Source organism: Curcuma longa, chromosome 10 (genome assembly GCF_044706935.1).
Source record: "Curcuma longa cultivar G26 ecotype Majalengka, Jawa Barat chromosome 10, ITB_CL_G26_1.1, whole genome shotgun sequence".
NCBI lineage: Eukaryota > Viridiplantae > Streptophyta > Magnoliopsida > Zingiberales > Zingiberaceae > Curcuma > Curcuma longa.
Genome location: NC_133870.1, coordinates 7,668,737 through 7,690,361, shown reverse-complemented (window position 1 = coordinate 7,690,361; position 21,625 = coordinate 7,668,737). Strand labels below are relative to the sequence as shown.

The window sequence follows — 21,625 nt, the reverse complement described above, 5'->3', positions numbered from 1 at the left end:
TCCGGCCGCCCTCGTCTCGTCGTCTGGTCACCGCCAGCCGTCGAACCGGGCCCGATCGATGCGCCACTCGTCGGCGCGTCGTCCGATCGGATTCCGGTAGTGGCACGCGGCGTTTCCGGATTGCAATCCGGACGGACTACAATCCGACGCCGGTCGACACGTCGGTAAGTGGCACGTCGATTGAGACCGGTCTGGTGGCGGGCGGTGATCGGACGGCGCAGCGAGGGCAACTAGAAGCGGTGGGGGTTGGCTGTGTCGCGCACGGGGTCGCACATAATATCATTTCTCCCCTGTTATATCTACAAATCGAACTGAATTAAATTAATTAGTATTGAGAATGGACAACGTATCGTATCGATGGCAATTTGAAAAGTAGTTGATCAGTTTGATTCGAACCCATTTTGAGAGGTGGGAATGGAAGGGCCAACCAAGCAGTGCTAACGTTACGTGTTTATTATATCTATCAATTATTATCACATTAATGGAAAAGAATAATCCATCATCTATAAAGCAATAACGCGTTCACAAAAGAAAAAGAAAGCAATCCACTGAACAAACTTTTGCAGAAAGGAATGTCAACTCGGGCGGGTTTAGCTCTGCTTTTTTTTTTATTTTTATTTTTTTATTTTTGAGTAGGGCGGTAAAAAAGTTAAATCGAGTTTAATTTAGTTGATAAGATAATTGAACCAAATTAAATCTAAATTATTCAAATTTAGTTTAATTTTTATTTTAAGAGTTTGAGTTGGATTTAAATCTGATTTGAACTTGATTTGTTTAAATGTTATAAAGCTCTCAATTCAATTTTATTTATTTATTTATTATTAAATTTGATAATATAATTAAATTTATTTATTTATTATAATTTTTTATTATTTATTTAGTATGTCGATAATAATTTTATTGATGAATAAGATTCACAAATATTGTTAAATATTAACAATTAAATATATATATATATATATTCAAGTTTAATTGTGAGAAGTTTATGATTATTTTTTCTTCTTTCTTTTTTCTTTTTTAATTCCTTTCCTTCTCGTGAAACAAAGCTTTAAAGTCTATTTAATTGTGATAAATTTATGATAATTATTAATAATGAAATGATACACTATATGAAAATTCATTATGATACATTATACTACATGAATGTAAAACTAGTCTATAATGTATCTGTCGGAAAATATTTCTATTCTGAATTGATTTAAAATATTACAAGCCATAGGTCCCTATTTATACATGAGTATAGGACTTATTCTAGACGATTTATTCTAAACAGAATATTTAATACGATTTATTCTAAACAGAATATTTAATAGAATATTTAATATATATAATATTCTAACACCCCCCTCAAACTCAAGGTGGTAGAGTAGAGATCAGCTTGAGTTTGCTCATGGATCACTTCGCGAGCAGAAAGGAGCAGTATGGCAGAGGTTGCTTCACCTCTGGTTTCTCCGCGCGGCGGCGGCCTCTGGTAGGGCAGAAAGCGCGTGAATCGCGCGGCGGGGCAGAAAGGTCACTTGCGGCCGTCTCCGGCAGCCGGCGAACAAGATCCCACGGAATCGCGCGGCGGGGCAGAAAGCGCGTGAATCGCGCGGCGGCGGCCTCTGGTAGGGCAGAAAGCGCGTGAATCGCGCAGCGAGGCAAAAAGGGTCACTTGCGGCCGTCTCCGGCAGCCGGCGAACAAGATCCCACGGAATCGCGCGGCGGGGCAGAAAGCGCGTGAATCGCGCGGCGGCGGCCTCTGGTAGGGCAGAAAGCGCGTGAATCGCGCGGCGGGGCAAAAAGGGTCACTTGCGGCCGTCTCCGGCAGCCGGCGAACAAGATCCCACGGAATCGCGCGGCGGGGCAGAAAGTGCGTGAATCGCGCGGCGGCGGCCTCTGGTAGGGCAGAAAGCGCGTGAATCGCGTGGCGGGGCAGAAAGGGTCACTTGCGGCCGTCTCCGGCAGCCGGCGAACAAGATCCCACGGAATCGCGCGGCGGCGGCCTCTGGTAGGGCAGAAAGCGCGTGAATCGCGCGGCGGGGCAGAAAGGGTCACTTGCGGCCGTCTCCGGCAGCCGGCGAACAAGATCCCACGGAATCCTGGCGACTTCGGCAAGGATGAAAGGGGGGCAAGGCCACTGGCGTGGAACAGAGCGACGTGGAACAGAACGGCGGTCGTCTGCCTTCACGTCCACTGGCATGGTTTGCTAGAAGAACCAATGGACAACAAAACGTTGCATGCATGGCTTGCTAAAAGCAAGAAGACGTTGCATGCTTTTTCTCCCATTGTTTGATTAATTCCGTTTGAAAAATGGAAGCAATTTCCAATTGCGTGTAATTGAATTCCATGCAACAAAAGCCTCATGCAATCACCGCCGCCGGCCCTAGGCACGAAGAGGAGGAGTGGTGTTGGCGGCAACAAAAGAAGGAGAGATTCCTTGGTGTCGCCCGCTCTAGGGGAGGAGAGATCCAAGGGCCGGCGGCAACGAACAGGAAGTCGACGCGGAAAGGAAAATAGGCAGCGGCGCTAAAAAACCCTAGCCTCTGATACCATGTCGGAAAATATTTCTATTCTGAATTGATTTAAAATATTACAAGCCATAGGTCCTTATTTATACATGAGTATAGAGACTTATTCTAGACGATTTATTCTAAACAGAATATTTAATACGATTTATTCTAAACAGAATATTTAATATATATAATATTCTAACAGTATCATACTGTATTTTCATGCTACATTCTCATATAATGTATCATTTCTTTTATTAATAATTGTGATAGCATTAGAATGACATTTAATGGATTAATGAATTTACTCAGTTCGATCGGGAAGGATAAAAGAACGATATTAATTATCTTCTCGACTTTAGGCCGATACCTGCGACGATCTTGCTTTCTTCCTAAATGTCTGCCCAAGTAAACGAGATAGAGAGCATCAAAAGCTAAACTTTATCATCTAATTAATGTCTTTAAGTTTCGCTAAAATGGAGCCTAATTTGTGAGTTTAGTTGCACTCTAAACAGATTTATAGATGAACAACTTTCTAAACTGTGATTCACCAATAGAGTTTATAAAACCTACACAGAGACAGGATGATAAATTATCAGATGGCATTTCTGGTACTAACTTGTGAAGCTGGAAAACATATTCAGTAATGGAGGATGAGATCAAAAGGTTTGCATGGAGATCCATTGCTTACTTGCTCATAATGAATCTGTCAAAAATGTCACTGATTCTCTAGCTCTTAAATCTTGGCTCTGCCATTATTTATTAGGATATAACTTAACAGGGACACAATAGAAAGAGCACTTTACAGATATTAATTTACAGACGAGCACTAGTAAATACTGTCAATAGAAAGAGCAGTTGAGTATTTACAGATATTATTTGTACACTGAGGGACAATAAAGCCAGCCAAGCTGTTTGTGTGAGAATTGAAGTGTAGTGATCCAAGGATTAGTCAGTCACTGCAATGGGGAGATCGTCCTGCAGCGATGAGAATGGCCTCAAGAAAGGGCCCTGGACTCCTGAGGAAGACCAGAAGCTTATCCAGCACATCAAGAAGCATGGCCATGGAAGCTGGAGAGCCCTCCCTAAACTTGCTGGTGATCTTTAATTCTCTCTGCTTGATTATGTTCATCTTCTTGAATCAACCTTCTCATTTGGTTAACTTTCAGGATGCCATCCTCAACCTGCACTCAATCTTAGGCAACAAGTACTGACCTTTCTGATATATATCCTAGCAAATTCATGCACGTATGCATCTCGTTGATCTGAATTCGATCCATTCAGGTGGTCTGCGATCGCTTCGCACCTCCCTGGACGAACCGACAATGAGATCAAGAACTTCTGGAACACCCACCTCAAGAAGAAGCTCGTCCAGATGGGTTTTGATCCGATGACTCACCGGCCAAGAACCGACTTCTTATCCGCCCTTCCACAGCTCCTCGCCCTCGCCGACCTCGGCGAGCTCATCGCCGCTGGCTCGCTGCAGGGCTCCAGGCAGTCCAGGCCGCGAAGCTTCAGCACTTGTTACAATCTGCCAACGCCATGGAGGCCATATCATCTTTCCCTGCAATACCTGTCCTGATCATGATCAAGCTAATTACCAGCCGTCGCCATTCCTGTGCGAGCCGCCTACGAACCAGGAGTGCTTTTCCATGGCAGCAGCATTTGGCCATGAAGAAGACAGTTCGAGACCGGCTCTGTTGGCGTCTCGTCGTTCACCTCTTCCTCCAAATAACGACGCCTCAGTCATCAACCAAAGAGATGGTTGCAGCATTTCGAGCTACAGTAGTGGTAATGGAAGTGATTCCATCTGGCCTGAGCTCTTGCTTGACGACCAATTCATGGCCGAATTTGATTGAAGATCCATGTGGAGTTATCCTTCATGGAGTGCTTCAATTTATAGATATATATAGTTTCATAAATACAGGAATCCTGCTCCTGATCCACACTATTTCGCTGATAGATGATCAATTCAACTGGAGCAAGAAAAAGATTTTCCGTGAGGACAGACACATAAATATATACTCTTAGATTCATTTCTAAATAATTTTGAACGTTTTCTATCGAGTTTTTAAGTCAATAAAAGGTTCACTAATTCCGTCCCATACAGTCAATTTTATAATCATGTAATCCTATGTAAACTTAAAAATGTGATTATAATTGCCAAAGGTAAGGTAAGGCTGCGTGCAATGGATATCCGCATCGATTTTATCCTAAAAGATTCAAAAAATTATAATTGATATAAAAAAATATTATCTCAATTTTATAAAAAATTCACTACAATTATTATGTGAAGAAAAAAAGAAATGAAAATTTTCTTCTAGAAAATAATAAAATTAGTATTTTAATAGAGATTTTTTTAATAATCAAGACCATTTTGTAAGGCCCTCTTAGGTTTTTTTGCGTCCCGGGGCAATGGTGCGCGGTAGGACATGGTCACCCAGGCAACATCCCCAACTACAGTGTATTGTCACCAATGGAGAGCGCAATCAAAGGATGCTGAGCGTCTGAGCTGATCGCTGTGTGCATTTTCCAATTTACCTATGGTGCCCGATAGGAAACTTCCGTTGTGTACTTTCCGATCATCCCTAGAAATAGGGCTAATTGGGATTTATGAGGCCGGGCCGATCATCCTTTTTTATCCGAGTCAATAGGACTAATTGAGATTTATCATTTCATTTTTCTTAGATTTTTTTTACCGTAAATAAAAAAAAACAAAACTACAAGTTCAATAAGCAACGCCAGGGACACGTCAAAATAAGAGAGAACAACCGCCACCTACCGCCTCCTGCTCTCCTCGCGCCGCTTTCGTCGGATCGATGGGGTACCTGCCTTCACTCGGCAGCAAAGCGGCGCACTTGGTCTCCGACATCACCACCGTCCTCCTCAATCCCCTCTCCGCTGATTCTTCCAGATCGCAAACCCAATCTGTAAGCACTAGAACTGCCTTTCCCATCTCATCGCCCGTTCGTTTTCGTCTAAAATCCGATTAGTTTCCTTCTTTTTCTATCCGGAAGACCTTTTTTTGAGGTCGAAATTTTCGTCTTTGGCTTGTTCTTTGTTCGATTTTCTCCGGATTCGGCTCGTGTTTGTCAATTCTGCTGTTTTTTTCCCTTTGATTGCTGCTGTTTCCTTGAATTTAGGGTTAAGCATAGGGCTTGGAGTTGGGGTTCCTTGCTTTATCAATCAAATCTACTCTACTGAGAAACAGAATCGGAATAATGTTCATTAGGATTTCCTTTTTTTTTCTCTCCGTGGACAAGATGTTACTTTTTCCGTGGAATCTTCGTTTTATTGATTTGTCTTAAAAAATTGAGTTTCTTTGGTTAAGTAGTAGCTGTCTCGAGAGAGTTGTGGGGATGCCAATTAGGTGAATGATATGTTATAGAGATGAGAGATTGCTTCATGATTGCTAGAAGTTAATTCATCAGCGCCAAATATTCTGTTGATGTCGCAATAGATTTGGTCATTTTTTCTTATTGGATAGTTTCAAGAACAAGGAATTATTTTTCGATTCGTTGTGATACAACCTCATCTACATATATATTTTTTCTATGTTTGTTAACTGCAATTATCAATATATTGTTCCCCTGGTTGCTTTCAAAGTTGTCAGTGTTTAATGGAAGTAAGGAAATGAATGTTTATACTGTGGGAAATATGAACTAGGATATTTTTATACATTAGTTAACTGGTCATAGTTTATGTATTCTTCTTGGTAGGCAATCCTGATCTGAACCTAATTTGTCGACTGATTGTAGTTTTTGGAATGTCCTTGAAATATAGAAACTTTGGGAATGTATTCTCCTTTCTTTCTGGTTTTTGAGTATATTTTCAGTGTGCATCCTGCATAATGTTTCTGTTTGGATAAAATTATTTTCACTTTTTTAGGAAGACGATCTGGAAACTACAAGTCCTGAGAAGGAAGAAACCGAACCTAAATCTGAAGCTCCAGATGGACCTGATACATCATCATTTACTGCTTTCTTAATCTCTTTGTTGTCGTCTTCAAACCCAAGTAATCACCCTACTGGAGATCAAAATGACCATCATGCAGAAGCAGAAGAGATGGCATCAACATCTGCACCCATTGAAAATAGTGGAAGGACGTCTTTGTTCACTAGAGGCAGGAGAACACTTGGAAAAGCTATAAACAAGGCAGCCAAAATAAGCGGATTGAGACAGAGTTCAGAACCAAAAGTTGAGAATAGAGCAGCTATTGAGCCAGAGTTGACTAGAAGCAACTTAACACCAGTTACAGTGACAAAGGATGATACTTCACACATTGATCTACCAGATATGTCTGAACCATCGATGCTTCTCTCAGATAATATGCGTGCCGCCCTTTACTTCTCATTGCCAACATTAACTAAAGGGTCAAATTGGCTACTTCTTTACAGGTGCGGAAAGTTTTTTGATGCTCTGATCTGACAATGTATTTTTGTAATTATTATAGAAGACGAAGAATGTTATATATCTTTTGTTCATCTTGTTTTCCATTTATGCAGCACATGGAGACATGGGATATCTTTATCGACTCTTTACAGGAGAAGCACACTTTGTCCTGGTTATTCTCTCTTGGTAAATTATCTAGTTTTCTAGGAAGAAAAATGTTATTCTCCAAACTTTGTGTAACCAAGGCATTAATCTCTGCTACTCTAAACTTTGCATATATGAAAACCATTTCAATTATTCTTCGCAATGCTGATTGGTTGTCCAACAAAATACTCTTAGATATTAGAGATGGCTTGTAGCTGATGGAATATCAATCTCCTAACTGGAGTAAAGTTTATAACCCTCTTCTCAGGTTGTTGGGGATAAAACCGGTGCTGTTTTCGGTGGCTTAGTTGAAGCACCACTACAACCAACCAATCAAAGAAAATATCAGGTCTACAAGCTGAAGGATTCTTACTTCCATTTGACAATGTACTCATTTTGTTGGCTTGCAGTTTTTTATTTCATTTTTGTCCATTTACATTGTTTCAGGGAACAAATAGCAGCTTTGTTTTCACTGATGTATCTGGAAATCCTGTAATATTTCGGACTACCGGTACCATGAATAACTCTTCAATGTTACCTTTCTGCAATATCCTCCATTATATCAAGTGTACTTATTCTGCCTACTTAAAACTCTGCAGGCACAAATCACTATTTCACACTTTGTTCCTCTGATTCCTTGGCATTGGGCGGGGGTGGTCACTTCGCACTATACTTGGATGGAGACCTGTAAACTCTTCCCTTCAGCATATTCTATGTTAACATCATATGCCCGTTGAAGTGTCAAGACATTAGAACTGATGTTTTTTTCGACTCACTTGCGAAGGTTGAATGGATCCAGTTCTTCTTCAGATACCTTCGGCAACTCCTGTCTTGCCCACAGTGAAGAGTTTGAAGTGAAGGAGATTGAGGTATCTGATGAACTCATCTCTTCTTAGACTAACAGAATTGTCGCTGCCTGCAATTCTAACTGAAACATTTAATTACTTTGTACCATTTTGCAGTTGTGGGGTTTTGCCTATGCTTCCAAGTATGATGAGATGTTGGACTTGTGTCGAACCGAAAAGGCTGGAGTCCTCAGGTGGTGAACTAAATCGTTCTGCGTCGAAAGAATTGCCAGCAAGCGTGTTCTTTTGTTTTTGTTTTTGATAATTCAAGTATTCAGCTCTTTGAATCAGTTCGATTTTATAGAAATTTCATCAGTCACTGGGTTTCACAGTCAACTTTTCAGGATTATCTTTCTCCATTGTTTTGTTGATCAACTGAGTGTGAACAATGTAAATATTACTTTCAAACCAAATGAATTGTGGAAGTACAAAACTATTATGCGAAAGTGACTCATCTGTTATACGATTCCATTGAGATTTTTTTTTTTTTTTTTTGTATGCGCTTCTTGATTTCTCAGGCATAAAAAGTTTAAATCCTTTTGCGGCATTCCACTACGGAGTCTGGCTCTTCTCACAACCCTCCGATCGGAAATCAACGGTATCTGTTTCGTCCATTAGTGGATGCGCCGTCATGAGGTGAGGATCCGAGATCCATGAAATGACTATTTTACCCTCATTATCGCTGGAACCCTAAGGTTATAATAGTAATAGCCATTCTATAAATTGTTGCGATAGGGTTCCTGGCTCTTTCTTTATCGAGTGAACGAGGCCACCTAGCAGCCGCTCCCCTTGGTTTTCCTATTTTTGGTACGAGATTTCTTATCCTTATCGATTGGTTCTGTAGAGATTTATCTTCCCGTTTTATGTATGCGTTCTGTGTTTTTCGATCTGCGAAATTAGCTTAGATAATTAGTTTCCTTCGATTTGCGAATATCAGCTTAGGTAAAATAGTTTGATATTGTGTTACTGGTTCTTAGTTTGCTTCGTGATTTATGTAGTCGCATCAATTGTTTGTTTTATGTCTGTCGAAGCTAGATCGGCTGTTTTATGTATGTTAAAATTTGGTTGGATCATCATTTGGATAAACGGACTGGTAATTCTCTTATCTTCAGATGATTGATTTGATCTATATTTATGGGGTCGAAACCTGTTTTATGTCCGTAAACTCAGATGCTTTTGAGTGCCATGCCGTGTAAATTTTAGCGGAAAACTATAGTTCTTATAAATTCTATTTGTAACATGGAAATATAATTCTCGATACCAAATCTTGCTGCGAACGTCATACCTTGTGACATTGCCTTTTTTCTTGTCGTGATAATAAACAATTTTGATTGGTATGATTTTTTTTTTTCAATTGATTTTATTTACCATTTCTACACAAAGCTAAAAGGTTCCTTGGATGATTAACATGAAATTTATGTTTTGCAGATTTTATTTTCTCAAAATATTGACTCAGTGGGATGTGCTTAGTAGTTTTTTTTACCTAGTTATTTTTTTTGGTATCTTTGATCACTTGCAGCTGTTTTCACTTTTAAGAATATTAACATGGTGTGGGTTAGGCTTAAGGGGCATCATGGTAATTTCATAAAATATTTAATCTTATAAAAAATTTAATTGTAATGTTTAGTGTGAGTGGTTTTATCTTGAAGAGTAATTGCAATGGCGATAGTTATTGGCTGCTTTGTTTTGTGCTTTAAATTCATTTTGTAGCAATTACATATATTCTGAATATGTATAGAAAAATTTTGCCTAATTATTTTCTAACGTTTGTAACTTGTGAACTATTTAGTATAATACCAAATGGATTCTTTTCATTTGTGACATTAGTGTTTTTTGTATGTCTTGTGAAGTATTATGAATTAAGTGCTTGCTTTGTATTTTTTTTATTAATGCACTTTTGTAGTTTTAGTTGCTTCTTCAAACAGCTAGATTTAGAATCTTTAATTGAGAATCCTATGAAGGGGAGTTTTGACCCAATGGTAAAGTTGTTGTGTGACTCTAAAGGTCATAGGTTTGGGTCGTGGAAACAACCTTTTTGTAATGTAGAGCCGCGTACAATAGATCCTTCCTTGGAATCTCGCTACATACAATAGATTCTTCTCCGGAATCCCACATCAGCAGGAGTTTGGTGCATTGGATTATCTTTTTTAATTCAGAATCCTATGAGTGCATATGAAGCAGAATGAAAAGCTTAAGAAAATCATTTGTTTTTAATATCTTTGGCCAACTTCTAATTCTTTCTGGCTTTTTATTAACAGTTTTATCCAATACTGTTGGTTGATGTTGCTTAGATCTTGGTCTTTGACTGGATGGATGATTTATTTTGTTATTTTATTATATGGTTTTGTAGGTATAGTTTGAATTGGATGACTGTTCAATGCCATAATTTTTTAAAAAAAATATTTTGTAAAATTTAAATGTGCATATTGATGCAAATGATTTGATCAATTGTTGCATTTTTGTTGTTCAGCTAGAAATTAGTCATGGGCAAGGAGAAGGTTCATATCAACATTGTGGTCATTGGCCATGTCGACTCTGGAAAATCTACCACCACAGGTCATCTTATTTACAAGTTGGGAGGTATCGATAAGCGTGTTATTGAGAGATTTGAGAAGGAAGCTGCTGAGATGAACAAGCGATCTTTCAAGTATGCTTGGGTGCTTGACAAGCTGAAGGCTGAGAGAGAGCGTGGTATTACCATTGATATCGCTTTGTGGAAATTTGAAACAACAAAATACTACTGCACCGTCATTGATGCCCCCGGCCATCGTGATTTCATCAAGAACATGATTACTGGAACATCTCAGGCTGACTGTGCTGTTCTCATTATTGATTCAACAACTGGTGGTTTTGAGGCTGGTATCTCAAAGGATGGGCAGACTCGTGAGCACGCACTCCTTGCTTTCACTCTCGGTGTCAGGCAAATGATTTGTTGCTGCAATAAGGTGATGTTGCGATGCTATTTTATATATGCATTTAGAAATTTTATGTATGTTAGTTACTGAGGATGCCTCTTGTTCTTGTTTAATAGATGGACGCTACAACACCAAAGTACTCCAAGGCACGATATGATGAAATTGTAAAGGAAGTCTCTTCCTACCTGAAGAAAGTTGGTTACAATCCTGATAAGATTCCTTTTGTTCCAATCTCTGGTTTTGAAGGGGATAACATGATTGAGAGATCCACAAATCTTGACTGGTACAAGGGTCCAACACTACTTGAAGCCCTTGACTTGATCAATGAACCCAAGCGTCCTTCCGATAAGCCCCTCCGTCTTCCTCTTCAGGATGTCTACAAGATTGGTGGCATTGGAACTGTCCCTGTTGGTCGTGTTGAGACTGGAATGTTGAAGCCTGGTATGGTGGTCACCTTTGCCCCTACAGGACTCACAACTGAAGTCAAGTCTGTGGAGATGCACCATGAGGCCCTCCAGGAGGCTCTCCCAGGTGATAATGTTGGCTTCAACGTTAAGAATGTTGCTGTTAAGGATCTGAAGCGAGGTTTTGTTGCCTCAAACTCCAAGGATGATCCTGCAAAGGAGGCTGCCAATTTCATCTCGCAAGTCATCATCATGAACCACCCTGGTCAGATTGGCAATGGCTATGCTCCTGTCTTGGATTGCCACACATCTCATATTGCTGTCAAATTTGCCGAACTGCTTACCAAGATTGACAGGCGATCTGGCAAGGAGCTTGAGAAGGAGCCCAAGTTCCTCAAGAATGGTGATGCAGGTTTAGTGAAGATGATTCCCACCAAGCCGATGGTGGTGGAAACATTCTCCGAGTATCCTCCTCTTGGTAGGTTTGCCGTCAGGGACATGAGGCAGACTGTAGCCGTCGGTGTCATCAAGAGCGTGGAGAAGAAGGATCCAACTGGTGCCAAGGTCACCAAAGCTGCCCAGAAGAAGAAATGAACTGAGGATTGCAAGGCAGGGTTGTCTGGAGTCGTCCTTATCTGTTGTTGTGTTGTCTGCCTGTTTCATCGCCTTTACAAGTTCACAGGGATGGTATCTGGAGTCTGGATGCAGAACTGGGTGCTCGACAGGCGATGGCAGGCTTTAAGCCCTATTCATGTTTTCCATAGTAAAAACCATTTGGATTTTTACAAGACTATTTGCTGTTGAGTGCCCTCTGTTGCTTGTATTGTGCTAAACTGTACTGGTCGTTTTTTTTCCTGCATGAATAAATTTATATTTATATATGATTTCTTATCCTGAAGATTTTCACAGCAGAGAGGAAAGGAAAATGGGATCAAGCCTCTTTCAGGAATTGTGTTGAGCACCTTGGTGCAGAAACATCTATCATGGCAGTCATTCCAGTGAGCCACTGCCAGCACGAGGAGTTTTGCTTGGTCCTGAAACATCAGTGGACATGATAAATTATATGTAAGACATTATCTAGCTGACAACTAATTTGCTCAAAAAGGCATAACACTAATGAGAAAAAGGGTCGAGCAGAATCTATTGATCTGTAGTTCAACTAAGCTATTGGGCTTGGTTGACTTTTTGTCTCTCTTGCTCTTTTGTAGGGCATTATAATGACTGTTGCCTACTGTTCTATGTCAGGTGCTTTAAACCACTGTGTGCTCATATAGCTGTGATTCATGGTCTTTGCAGCCATCTCAAGAAGATAAGTTTCAGAACTTCTGTAAAGTCCAGATATTTGTCATCCCTACAGTTTGTCCATCTGCACGAGCATCATTGCTATTTTTAATGAAGATACTGAAGTCTGTGGAACAATTAATTGGGAAAAAAAAGCTAAGTCTGAGATAAGTACGAATCTGTTTGTTTCTTAGATTGGATACCTTGTATGGTATTCTAATGATTGCTTAACTAATAATGTACTTAATCTTATCTTCTGTTGATTAATTAGTATATATATATTAATGTGTGGTATCTTTAATTTCACAAAGGTTCGCCTTTATCATTAAAGTAAGCACACTTAGTCGGCACGCAATTGGATAGGGTTGTAAAGGTGGAGCAATTTCCATGGCACTCACAAAAGCCAAAGATGAAAAAGAAAAAAAAAATCAAAGGATTTGTCCATGAACTAATTCTTTTTTAATATCTGAAAAAGAACGTTTCTTAATCCTAAAATAATGAAAGATTTTATGATCACTGAACAATATATTTTCGATTCTATACAGACTACAAAAACTGCCTGGCAATTCTGCAAAAGTAGCCTTCTTCTCATAAGCTTCAGTGTCTTCTCATAAGCTTCTTGATCATCCAACTTATGCTTGGATGATGGAGTCAAAATTAATAGCTCAGGTAAATTTCTATACTTTTGCATTCTTTTTTCTCGGATATTAAAGATGTGATTAATTTCTGAAAGTTCCAAATTTTCTTTTCAATGTTTGTCAAACTTACACATGTAGTTTAGCAGAAGATAATTAGTGCAGCATTAGTTTAGCAACTTGTCACTGTCATGAAACCGATATTTTCTCCTCTTTTTTTTTTTTTTATCTATTTGATTGTTCTTCAGCAACTTAGAAAACTTGGGGTAGCAATTATTTGCTTTGTCAAACAACAGATGAAGTTGTAGAAAACAATCTGGAGGATAAATGGAGCTTTACCAAGATCGTCTTGAAGACACCTTCCATCATCCTACTCCTCGGTAAGAGTTGTGCTTTTAATTGTTGATGATATAGGTTCTTCAGTTTAGGAATACTTTCATAAATCATATTTGATGTGGAGCTTTGTGATGTGGAGTGTGGCGGGGGCTTTCAATTCATACGTAGCAAGAAGGTTAATAATCTAGTTGAGATGTCAATATGTAAGGTAGAGATACGTCAACAAGATTATCTAAGACGAGAGACTTATCCACTAGGATTAGCATTACTCGGTCTACCCGAGACGAGAGGCTCGTCTACTCGGACTGTCATCACTTGGTCTATCCAAAATAAGAGGCTTGTCCATTCGAACTGCCATCATTTGGTATACCTGAGACGAGAGGCTTGTCCACTCGGATTACCATCATTCGGTCCATCCGAGACAAGAGGCTCATCCACTCGGACTACCATCATTTGGTCTACCTGATTCATCCACTCGGCTTGACTGACCTATACCTTCACTTCAGTCAATTCAGCTATATTGACCTAACATTCTTACTCAGTTATCCTAGCCCTGTCGATAGGATCCCTTCGATTAATATGTCAAACCCCTAACTCTTGCTCGAGTCTCCCAATTGGTTAGTGACATGTGAGACCTCGCATGGATTATCATAACAAGTGGAACGACAAGGCTTCTATAGTGTGATCCTATACGATTTTCTATAGGATAGGACGTGGATGATTTAACTCGCAAACATGAAGATGGAACATTTGCCTTACTGTGATGGAATGGTCCATTAAAAAATGAGAAAGTACTATTATAGATGTTATAAAAGATCAATTCTGTCTCAATTTCTCTTTCATTCTTTTTGTTTTTCTTTCTCACCTTTCTCCTTCGAAAATTTCACTTGAACATCGAAGTGGTTGAATAAGGATATCCTTGATCTTTATTCTAATTCTTTTTCTTAAGTTTTACAAGTTCTTCGATTGTTCCAGCTCTCTATTGATGTTCAACGACTATGTCAATAGAGAAGATAGCTCATCGATGGCTCATCCTCTGATGATATTAGAGAGGAACAATATTATATAATTACTTTTAAAAACAAATAATTAAGTGGAAACAATTGGTATAACATGTCAGATAAGTTATCACATATAACTTAATCTTTTATATTTAGATTTAATATAATAATATTATAGAGGGTCTTTGGCTATTTTTTCTTATTTTTTTAATTAAACTTGAATTTTAATTATTTTAAATTATAATTCGATTCTTGAATTAAAGCAATTCTAACTTAAATTTTATTTTAAATCGAATTTAAATTAAAATTATTTATATTTTTAAATTTCAAATCAAATTTGAATATCATATATATTTTTAAATTCAAATTAAAATATTAATATTTTTATATTATTCAACTTAGATCTAGAATTTTCATTTGCACCCCCCACTCACAGGTCCTACCACCCAACGCCTTGTAAGTCGAATCTGAGTGGTTGAAGCGGACGTAATTTTCAGAAACTAGTTATGTTAAATGAAATTTTGGGGGCCAAAATGAAATTTTTCTGAAATGCTTATCGGAGCGGTAAGGTGGTGACTGGCCGGTCGAACCAGACGTACCTAACAGTGGTGACGAACGATGACGTCACGCTGAGGTGGCCGTCTAGCGTGCACCGACCGTGCAGCTTAACGGAACCATTTTCTATTCTATTCCCGCCGCCACGTCAGCCCTGACGCCGTCGCGGTCGCTAATTAACGACGACTTGCACGCCAAGGTGGAGGATTAATTATTGTGTCATCATCTGTCAAATAAAATAAATTGGAAACGGAGCGCAGATTGAAAAAAGAGGCGCCGGTCGTTTTCGAGGATTTCTTCGAGCTCGTTCCCTTCTCCGCCCTCTCGCCTCCTTCCTTTTATCTCGTTCTCCTGCTCCCGGTCGGCAGGCGAGGGATGGCGATGAGTGCTGGGAGATAGGGTTCCACGTACGTGTTCCGGTGCGGACTTCTGCCTCGATGCCTCTAGCCCAGCTGGGAGAAGACCGCGCAGCATTGAGGTTCCAAAATCGCTCCTTTTCCCCTTTTCGGTCTTTGGTTTCATGTTCTTGTCTCTGTGTTATGGCAGAAAGATAGTCGTTGATGTTTTACGATAGTAAGTTTGTTGACGAGTATGGATTATTTGCAACTTTTCTTTGTTATGGATTGGATTTAATGGTGGACGGTGGGTTTTAGTTTGGTTTGGAAAGATTTTTATGTATTATTTCGCTTCTGACTTGCCTTTTGGGTTACCGATTCTAACAAAGCTGGGATCTTTGGGCTTAGCAGATCCTTCCCACTTATTTCAACATTGGATTCCTTTTGTATTCGCTCTGAGAGTAAGTTTTTAAGTGATTTGTCGTGGGCTGGTGTTTTAGATCAACTAGAGGATCTCGATTCGTCGCCCTGGGCTAAAAGTAGGAATCTTAGCAGGGTTCTCATGTCGAACGTAGAGAGACTGAGAAATTGGCTGAGACAATTTTGAGGTTTCTGGCTCGTTAGCGGGATAACATATGTAGAGCCCAACTCACAGTTTGTTTGTTTGCATGGTAATTTCATGTGCAGATTGAAAGAAGGGGATATATAACATTATTTTCTTGTTGTTGACAAGTGGTTTTATCCTCTAATTACTTATATAACTAACAATATTCAAATTAATTAAGTATTTTTTTTATCATACAAATATTTTCTTTGGTTTTCAAGTACCAATTACACGTTCCATTCTAATAAGGTTAACTTTTTTACTTATAGTAATTTACTAGTCATCTTTGGATATTTTCTTTACCAAATTACTCTAGAAATTAGTATTTTTTATTCTATCTTATAATAAATCACAAGTTCACCTTAGCATTCTTCTATGCTGATTTAATGTTGTTGAATGTGTTGTTTCCTAATAGGCCAATTCTTTTTAGCATAAGAGGAACATGACAATCGTACAAGACTCGGAATTTTTTTCTCTTCCATTTTGACCATCCCTTCTTATCCCTTTAATGATATCTTCATCAGTATCTCCTTGCGAGTTGTTGGATAACATATCTATGATATCTAAAACTCTTACTCACAAGAATTCATTTTCATCCATCCTAATTATTCCATCAATTATTTTCTTTTTACTAAAATTACATTTCATATAAGGATGAGTACTTAAACTTGTCTTCTTGTTAGGATTAACAAACAGTGTAAACTGAAAGCCAGTTTGTACTGAATTAATGCCGTCTACATATTGCAACGTCTATTCTGGTTAATGGAGTACTCCAGTGCTTCTTTACAGAAAAATCCTTGATTTAGCAAATTAGTCTTTGACAAGCTTACCAGGAGGAAAAATCTTATGTTTAGCATTGGCTTTGCTTGTGGTTCATACTAAGTTCATGTTAATTTATATGTTTGTTCAATCAAATATATTGTAGTTTATTGTCAATCAAGTTTTTTGGAGTGCACATCTAGATACAATTTTGTGAAATACCTAGGCCTTGCTATAATCAGTGAAAATTCCAGTGGTTGCATTACTTCCTAAATCATCCATTTTAGAGATGTTCTACATTTAGTTTATAGGTTTCATGGCGTTTTATTTCTTTTTAATTTTCCATAGCATATTCATCTTTTTGGGTAGACTGACATTTCCTTCACTCGCAGTTCAAGTAGCATGAGCTCTACATCATCTCAATTTGCATCCCCCAGAAAGATGGGAATATATGAAACAAATCACCAGATAGGCATGTGGGGAAATTCCTTAAATGCTGACAGCAGCCAAAATACAGCATCATCATCGATGGTGGACGCCAATGTCAGACTCGGTGGTAGGGTAAGAAATATCAAATCAGTTTTTTATCTGGTGGCACCTCTTTAGTTGATTTGCTTGAACTTTATATTGGAATTACAGTTAGAAGATGGTCCTCATACCACAGCACGGCATTCAAAACAATATGACCAGGAAGCCAACAAGCCTGCAGAGAAGGTATCTAATTTGCATTAGTAGTTTGGTACTTACAGCTCTGTATGAGATAGATACCTACAATATGATGACTAATCATTTCTATTTTTGTAATACACTGCGTTCTTCTAATGAAGAAAATTATTCATTGATTCAGTGATTTGGAATACCATCGGGTTCTTATTTTATCAGCAGAACAACTTATAAATGAGGGTAGACAATTAGGTTGTAAACTAACTTGATTCATAGAAAGCAACAAATCAAGATTTTTTTTTGAAGTCTTTCATTATCATTTACATATGTTTCATGTAATTAAGTTTTATGATTGAATCTGAAAGAGAATGTTCAAATTCAAACTAATGGATGCATACGTCTTCATTTATAGTAGAGGAAGATTCTATACACCCACAACCTTTTTCCACATTCAGTTAAGTGGACATTAAATTTTTCTTAAGTTTGAGGTCTATAGTTGAAAAGGCATCCAATTTTGAGTTGTTACCTTTTCTGCTAAGGAGGTTGCTTCTACAGCTTGTGTCTTTAGTTCTTGATTTCTAAATTGTAATCTCTCCTAGTTGTTATCACCTATGTCATAAAGGTGCAACCCTACCAATGATCAATAGCTTCGACAAGGTTTGACTATAGAGATGTGAACTGAGATTGTGAATGATGAACTGAATACTTTCTGGAAAGTAAAACTTGCAAGCATGTTGCAGAAGTAGTAAATTCCAATTTTCAACCTGTATGAACTATGAAATATTAAGCATGTCGAACTGTTATGTTCATGGATATCATCGCTATTTGTGTAGGTATTAAGACGACTGGCACAGAACAGAGAGGCTGCTCGAAAAAGTCGTCTAAGAAAAAAGGTGTCTTTTATTGTAATTTTATAATTGATTGATTACTAAAAGCTCACATGGTGGTACCTATATGCCAACTTATATTATGCTCTTTTATAGGCTTATGTTCAACAGTTGGAATCAAGTCGTGTAAAACTAGCTCAGATGGAGCAGGAACTTGGTCGGGCTAGGCAGCAGGTATAAGGATGTCCTACAAGAAACAAGTGTTTACTCCAAAAAACCAATTTAGTTACTGTTGAACTGTAGGGTGTATTCATAGGTGGGAATTCAGGAGAGTCGACTCTTGGCCTATCAGGCAGTGTAAACTCAGGTGAAGTGCTTATTATTTTTCTTTCACCTCTCTAATAGCTTTATTAATGTTGAAATAATTTTTGTAACATAGTGACCAATAGCAAGAGTTTTGATCAGACTTATTTCAAAATAGCAAGGACCTGAGAGAATATTTCATTTGTGGGAAAAATGGAAATGAGCTAATCATAATAGGGTAGATAATGAAATAGAAAACTCAAATATACGACACGAGTAACAATTAGATAATAAGTAAATAATGCATTTCGCTATTGAACTGTCTAGCGCGAACATGGAATAGGAAAAAACATGTTAGTTCTTAAATTGATCAACTGCTTTGCTTTTAGAAACTTGCTGTTTGGGCTCTGTTCTACTATTATATGCCGTTTTCCCTGCTAGCCTTTGGTTTTTGTCTCAGAGATGTAGTTTAATGTACACCTAAATGATCTTTCTTATGTATCAGGTGTTACTGCATTTGAGATGGAATATGCACACTGGGTAGAAGAACAGAACCGACAAACCAATGAACTTAGAGCTGCTTTACAAGCACATGTATCCGACATAGAGCTTCGTATGCTCGTAGAGAATGGATTGAATCACTATGACAATCTCTTTCGAATTAAAGCAATTGCTGGGAAATCTGATGCCTTCTATATCATGTCTGGCATGTGGAAGACAGCTGCTGAACGATTTTTCCTATGGATTGGAGGTTTTCGGCCTTCAGAACTTCTAAAGGTATGTAGGAGTACTTAATTAGCTATCCTGTATGGCATTTAAAGCTGTATCAACGATATAATCTAGCATATGAAAAGTGTCAGTTTATCTTCTCTAAAGAAAAAGGAGGTTTCAAAAATTATCATTCCATTATTATTGAAACACAAGCATCAGTAGACCAGCCATTCATTGGTGTTGCAGCATTCACAAATTCAATGATACAGTGGAGTTTAACACACATGTATCCTTGGTTTTAGGTTCTCTTACCACAGCTAGAACCTCTGACAGAGCAACAAGTTCATGCTGTTTGTAACTTGCAACAATCTTCAGCCCAAGCTGAGGATGCACTTTCACAAGGAATGGATAAACTCCAACAAACTCTAGCTGAGTCTCTGGCATCTGATACCTCTGGTTCCAATGGTGTTGCGAATTACATGGGTCAGATGGTGAATGCAATGGGGAAACTAGAGGCTTTTGTGAACTTTGTGAACCAGGTAATAAGTCCCTCATACGAACCTTTTCTAAAGTTTCATTTTGGCTGTGATTGTAATTTGTCTAGACAAGAGATGTTTAATTTGGTATGAATCATTTTAATTGTTTTGCATCTTGAGGTCTTCACTATATGATCAGTAAATTATGAATATATAGGTTTCTTAGGAATGCATATCTATAGTATCAACTAAGTAAATGTGTCGTTCCACTCACCTAATGCTATATTTTTGGTGCAGGCGGATAACCTTCGGCAACAAGCCTTGCAGCAGATGTACAAGATTCTCACGGTTCGACAAGCGGCACGGGGTCTGCTTGCACTCGGTGACTACAGCCAACGCCTTCGTGCCCTTAGCTCGCTATGGACTGCTCGTCCACGTGAACCAGCTTAGTGCTCTTGATTCATCATAACATGGTGTTCATGCCCTTAGCTTGCTGTGAGCTCACAACAACCTGCCACAGGAATGTAATTGTGACAGGACTTGATGATTCTAGTATCCACCAGGAGTAATTTTGTAAACATAAAGTATCAACTAAATTTGAAGCATATAGATCAAATTGAGTTGCTCTGTAAATATTTATGACAGCTCCAGGGCATTGCCTGCAAATTTGCTTCTTCAGGCAGCTGTTTTCATGATGTATATCGTATGTTATGGTCGCATGGAACGGATTCCGGTTTACCCCCGCAGGGCGACCGAATCGAGTCGGAAGCCGAATCGGAAGGGGGCCCAAATCTCGGAGGCAAACTCTCCCGCCTGAGCCGAGTCAGCCTCCTCTAATTTCACTCCCGCCGGCTCCCTTACCTCACCTTGGCTTAATCTGGACAGTCCTCCTGTCCTCCCCCGCTGTCCTCCTCCACTTCAAACTACTCCTTCGCCATATGGTACGGGTGACATCCCCTCCCCTCTACTCGTTATGATGACACCCTGATCGACATACGCACTTGCATGGCGGCGATAAGACAGGCAGCGGAAATAGCCCATACCTTCTGACATCCGCCATACCGGTGATCATGGCCCTTGCCTCACCCATGCCACAGTACGGCAACTATCACCCGTATATAAGGTTGGTTTCTTCATGAGAGACGGTATGCATTCTCTAGTTCTCCACTTCTTCCTTGTTCTTAGTTGACTTCGTTCTTTCTCGTAAGCTGACTTAAGCATCGGAGTGGTCGCGTCGGGCATCCCGGCCTTTCTTCTCATGATTGCTGTGTTTGCAGGCTCAAGCGACTCCTTGGCTATTTCATCACCCATCCTCGTTCCGATGTAGTGCTGAGAAGAGGCCGCACATCCAGAAGCCGATCTTGACGGGAACGTTGTACTATTGTAGTTGCAACACCCTTTTAGAATACATTGAATTGTGAACTAGTAGATTTGTTCTTTCAGAAAAATCCATGTGACCATGCGAATTGTTACCTAAATTGCGTCTGCATTACAGATTATAGTCAAACGTGCCGCATTAGAGAGACAGATCATGTCAAGGGTGCAACTGGACCAGGAGGTGGAGGTGGAGGTGGAGGAACGGCACCGCCGGGTGGACGGCGGCGACGGTGATCGGGATTGGAGTTGGATGATAACATAATCCATTATTCACTACAGCAACCATCCACTAGCGTTGCCTTTGACTTTAAAAATTTGTGAGCAACACATGCTCGCGTTAGCGACAACCAGACGACTCGTATTATATGGTGGCCGTCCCGTCAATCACGGGGGCTCTCTCGTGCTCTTCCTTTTGGCAATGGATCTCAGCTGACTTTGACTTGCATCATCTTCAAAAAACAAATGCTCTGTTAATATTTAAATGCAAACAACAGTGAATATGTATCAATGCATTTGCATTTCATTTGAAATCAATAAGGCACTCATGTTAATGCGTTGGTCAATTAGAAT

At 39.3% G+C, this 21,625-nt stretch overlaps 3 protein-coding genes and 1 pseudogene across 4 annotated transcripts; all 4 read left to right on the top strand.

The window, feature by feature from the left end:
* Positions 1-3,456: 3,456 nt before the first annotated feature.
* Positions 3,457-4,523, top strand: LOC141835577 (transcription factor MYB93-like; annotated as a pseudogene).
* Positions 4,524-5,265: 742 nt separating this feature from the next.
* Positions 5,266-8,232, top strand: LOC141836297 (uncharacterized). Its single transcript, XM_074723756.1, has 8 exons — positions 5,266-5,422; positions 6,381-6,889; positions 6,998-7,070; positions 7,297-7,377; positions 7,476-7,539; positions 7,628-7,715; positions 7,813-7,897; positions 7,991-8,232. The coding sequence occupies exons 1-8, from the start codon at positions 5,312-5,314 to the stop codon at positions 8,072-8,074; spliced, it is 1,095 nt and encodes a 364-aa protein (XP_074579857.1). The 5' UTR covers positions 5,266-5,311; the 3' UTR covers positions 8,075-8,232.
* A 378-nt stretch (positions 8,233-8,610) lies between these two features.
* Positions 8,611-12,025, top strand: LOC141835757 (elongation factor 1-alpha-like). Its single transcript, XM_074723133.1, has 3 exons — positions 8,611-8,680; positions 10,344-10,818; positions 10,905-12,025. The coding sequence occupies exons 2-3, from the start codon at positions 10,357-10,359 to the stop codon at positions 11,784-11,786; spliced, it is 1,344 nt and encodes a 447-aa protein (XP_074579234.1). The 5' UTR covers positions 8,611-8,680; positions 10,344-10,356; the 3' UTR covers positions 11,787-12,025.
* Positions 12,026-13,035: 1,010 nt separating this feature from the next.
* LOC141836516 (transcription factor TGA4-like) lies at positions 13,036-20,378 on the top strand. Of its 2 annotated transcripts, XM_074724025.1 has the most exons (10): positions 13,036-13,142; positions 13,357-13,488; positions 17,091-17,259; positions 17,338-17,412; positions 18,195-18,254; positions 18,345-18,422; positions 18,492-18,555; positions 18,997-19,268; positions 19,505-19,741; positions 19,976-20,378. In XM_074724025.1, exons 2-10 carry the CDS (start codon positions 13,436-13,438, stop codon positions 20,126-20,128), a joined length of 1,161 nt encoding a protein of 386 aa, XP_074580126.1. In that variant the 5' UTR covers positions 13,036-13,142; positions 13,357-13,435; the 3' UTR covers positions 20,129-20,378. The 2 variants fall into 2 exon arrangements, with proteins under 2 accessions (XP_074580126.1, XP_074580125.1); XM_074724024.1 differs by lacking the exons at positions 13,036-13,142; positions 13,357-13,488 and adding an exon at positions 15,285-15,478.
* The last annotated feature ends 1,247 nt before the right edge of the window (positions 20,379-21,625 follow it).

Bases quoted from the DNA above. Each gene is read 5' to 3' on its own strand.
- LOC141836516 (XM_074724025.1), top strand. From the start codon at position 13,436: ATGGAGCTTTACCAAGATCGTCTTGAAGACACCTTCCATCATCCTACT. The intron at 18,255-18,344 runs GTGTCTTTTATT...GCTCTTTTATAG, and splicing joins AAAGTCGTCTAAGAAAAAAG to GCTTATGTTCAACAGTTGGA. The intron at 18,423-18,491 runs GTATAAGGATGT...GTTGAACTGTAG, and splicing joins TTGGTCGGGCTAGGCAGCAG to GGTGTATTCATAGGTGGGAA.
- LOC141836297 (XM_074723756.1), top strand. From the start codon at position 5,312: ATGGGGTACCTGCCTTCACTCGGCAGCAAAGCGGCGCACTTGGTCTCC. The intron at 7,540-7,627 runs GTACCATGAATA...AAAACTCTGCAG, and splicing joins TGTAATATTTCGGACTACCG to GCACAAATCACTATTTCACA. The intron at 7,898-7,990 runs GTATCTGATGAA...ACCATTTTGCAG, and splicing joins TTGAAGTGAAGGAGATTGAG to TTGTGGGGTTTTGCCTATGC.
- LOC141835757 (XM_074723133.1), top strand. From the start codon at position 10,357: ATGGGCAAGGAGAAGGTTCATATCAACATTGTGGTCATTGGCCATGTC. The intron at 10,819-10,904 runs GTGATGTTGCGA...CTTGTTTAATAG, and splicing joins TGATTTGTTGCTGCAATAAG to ATGGACGCTACAACACCAAA.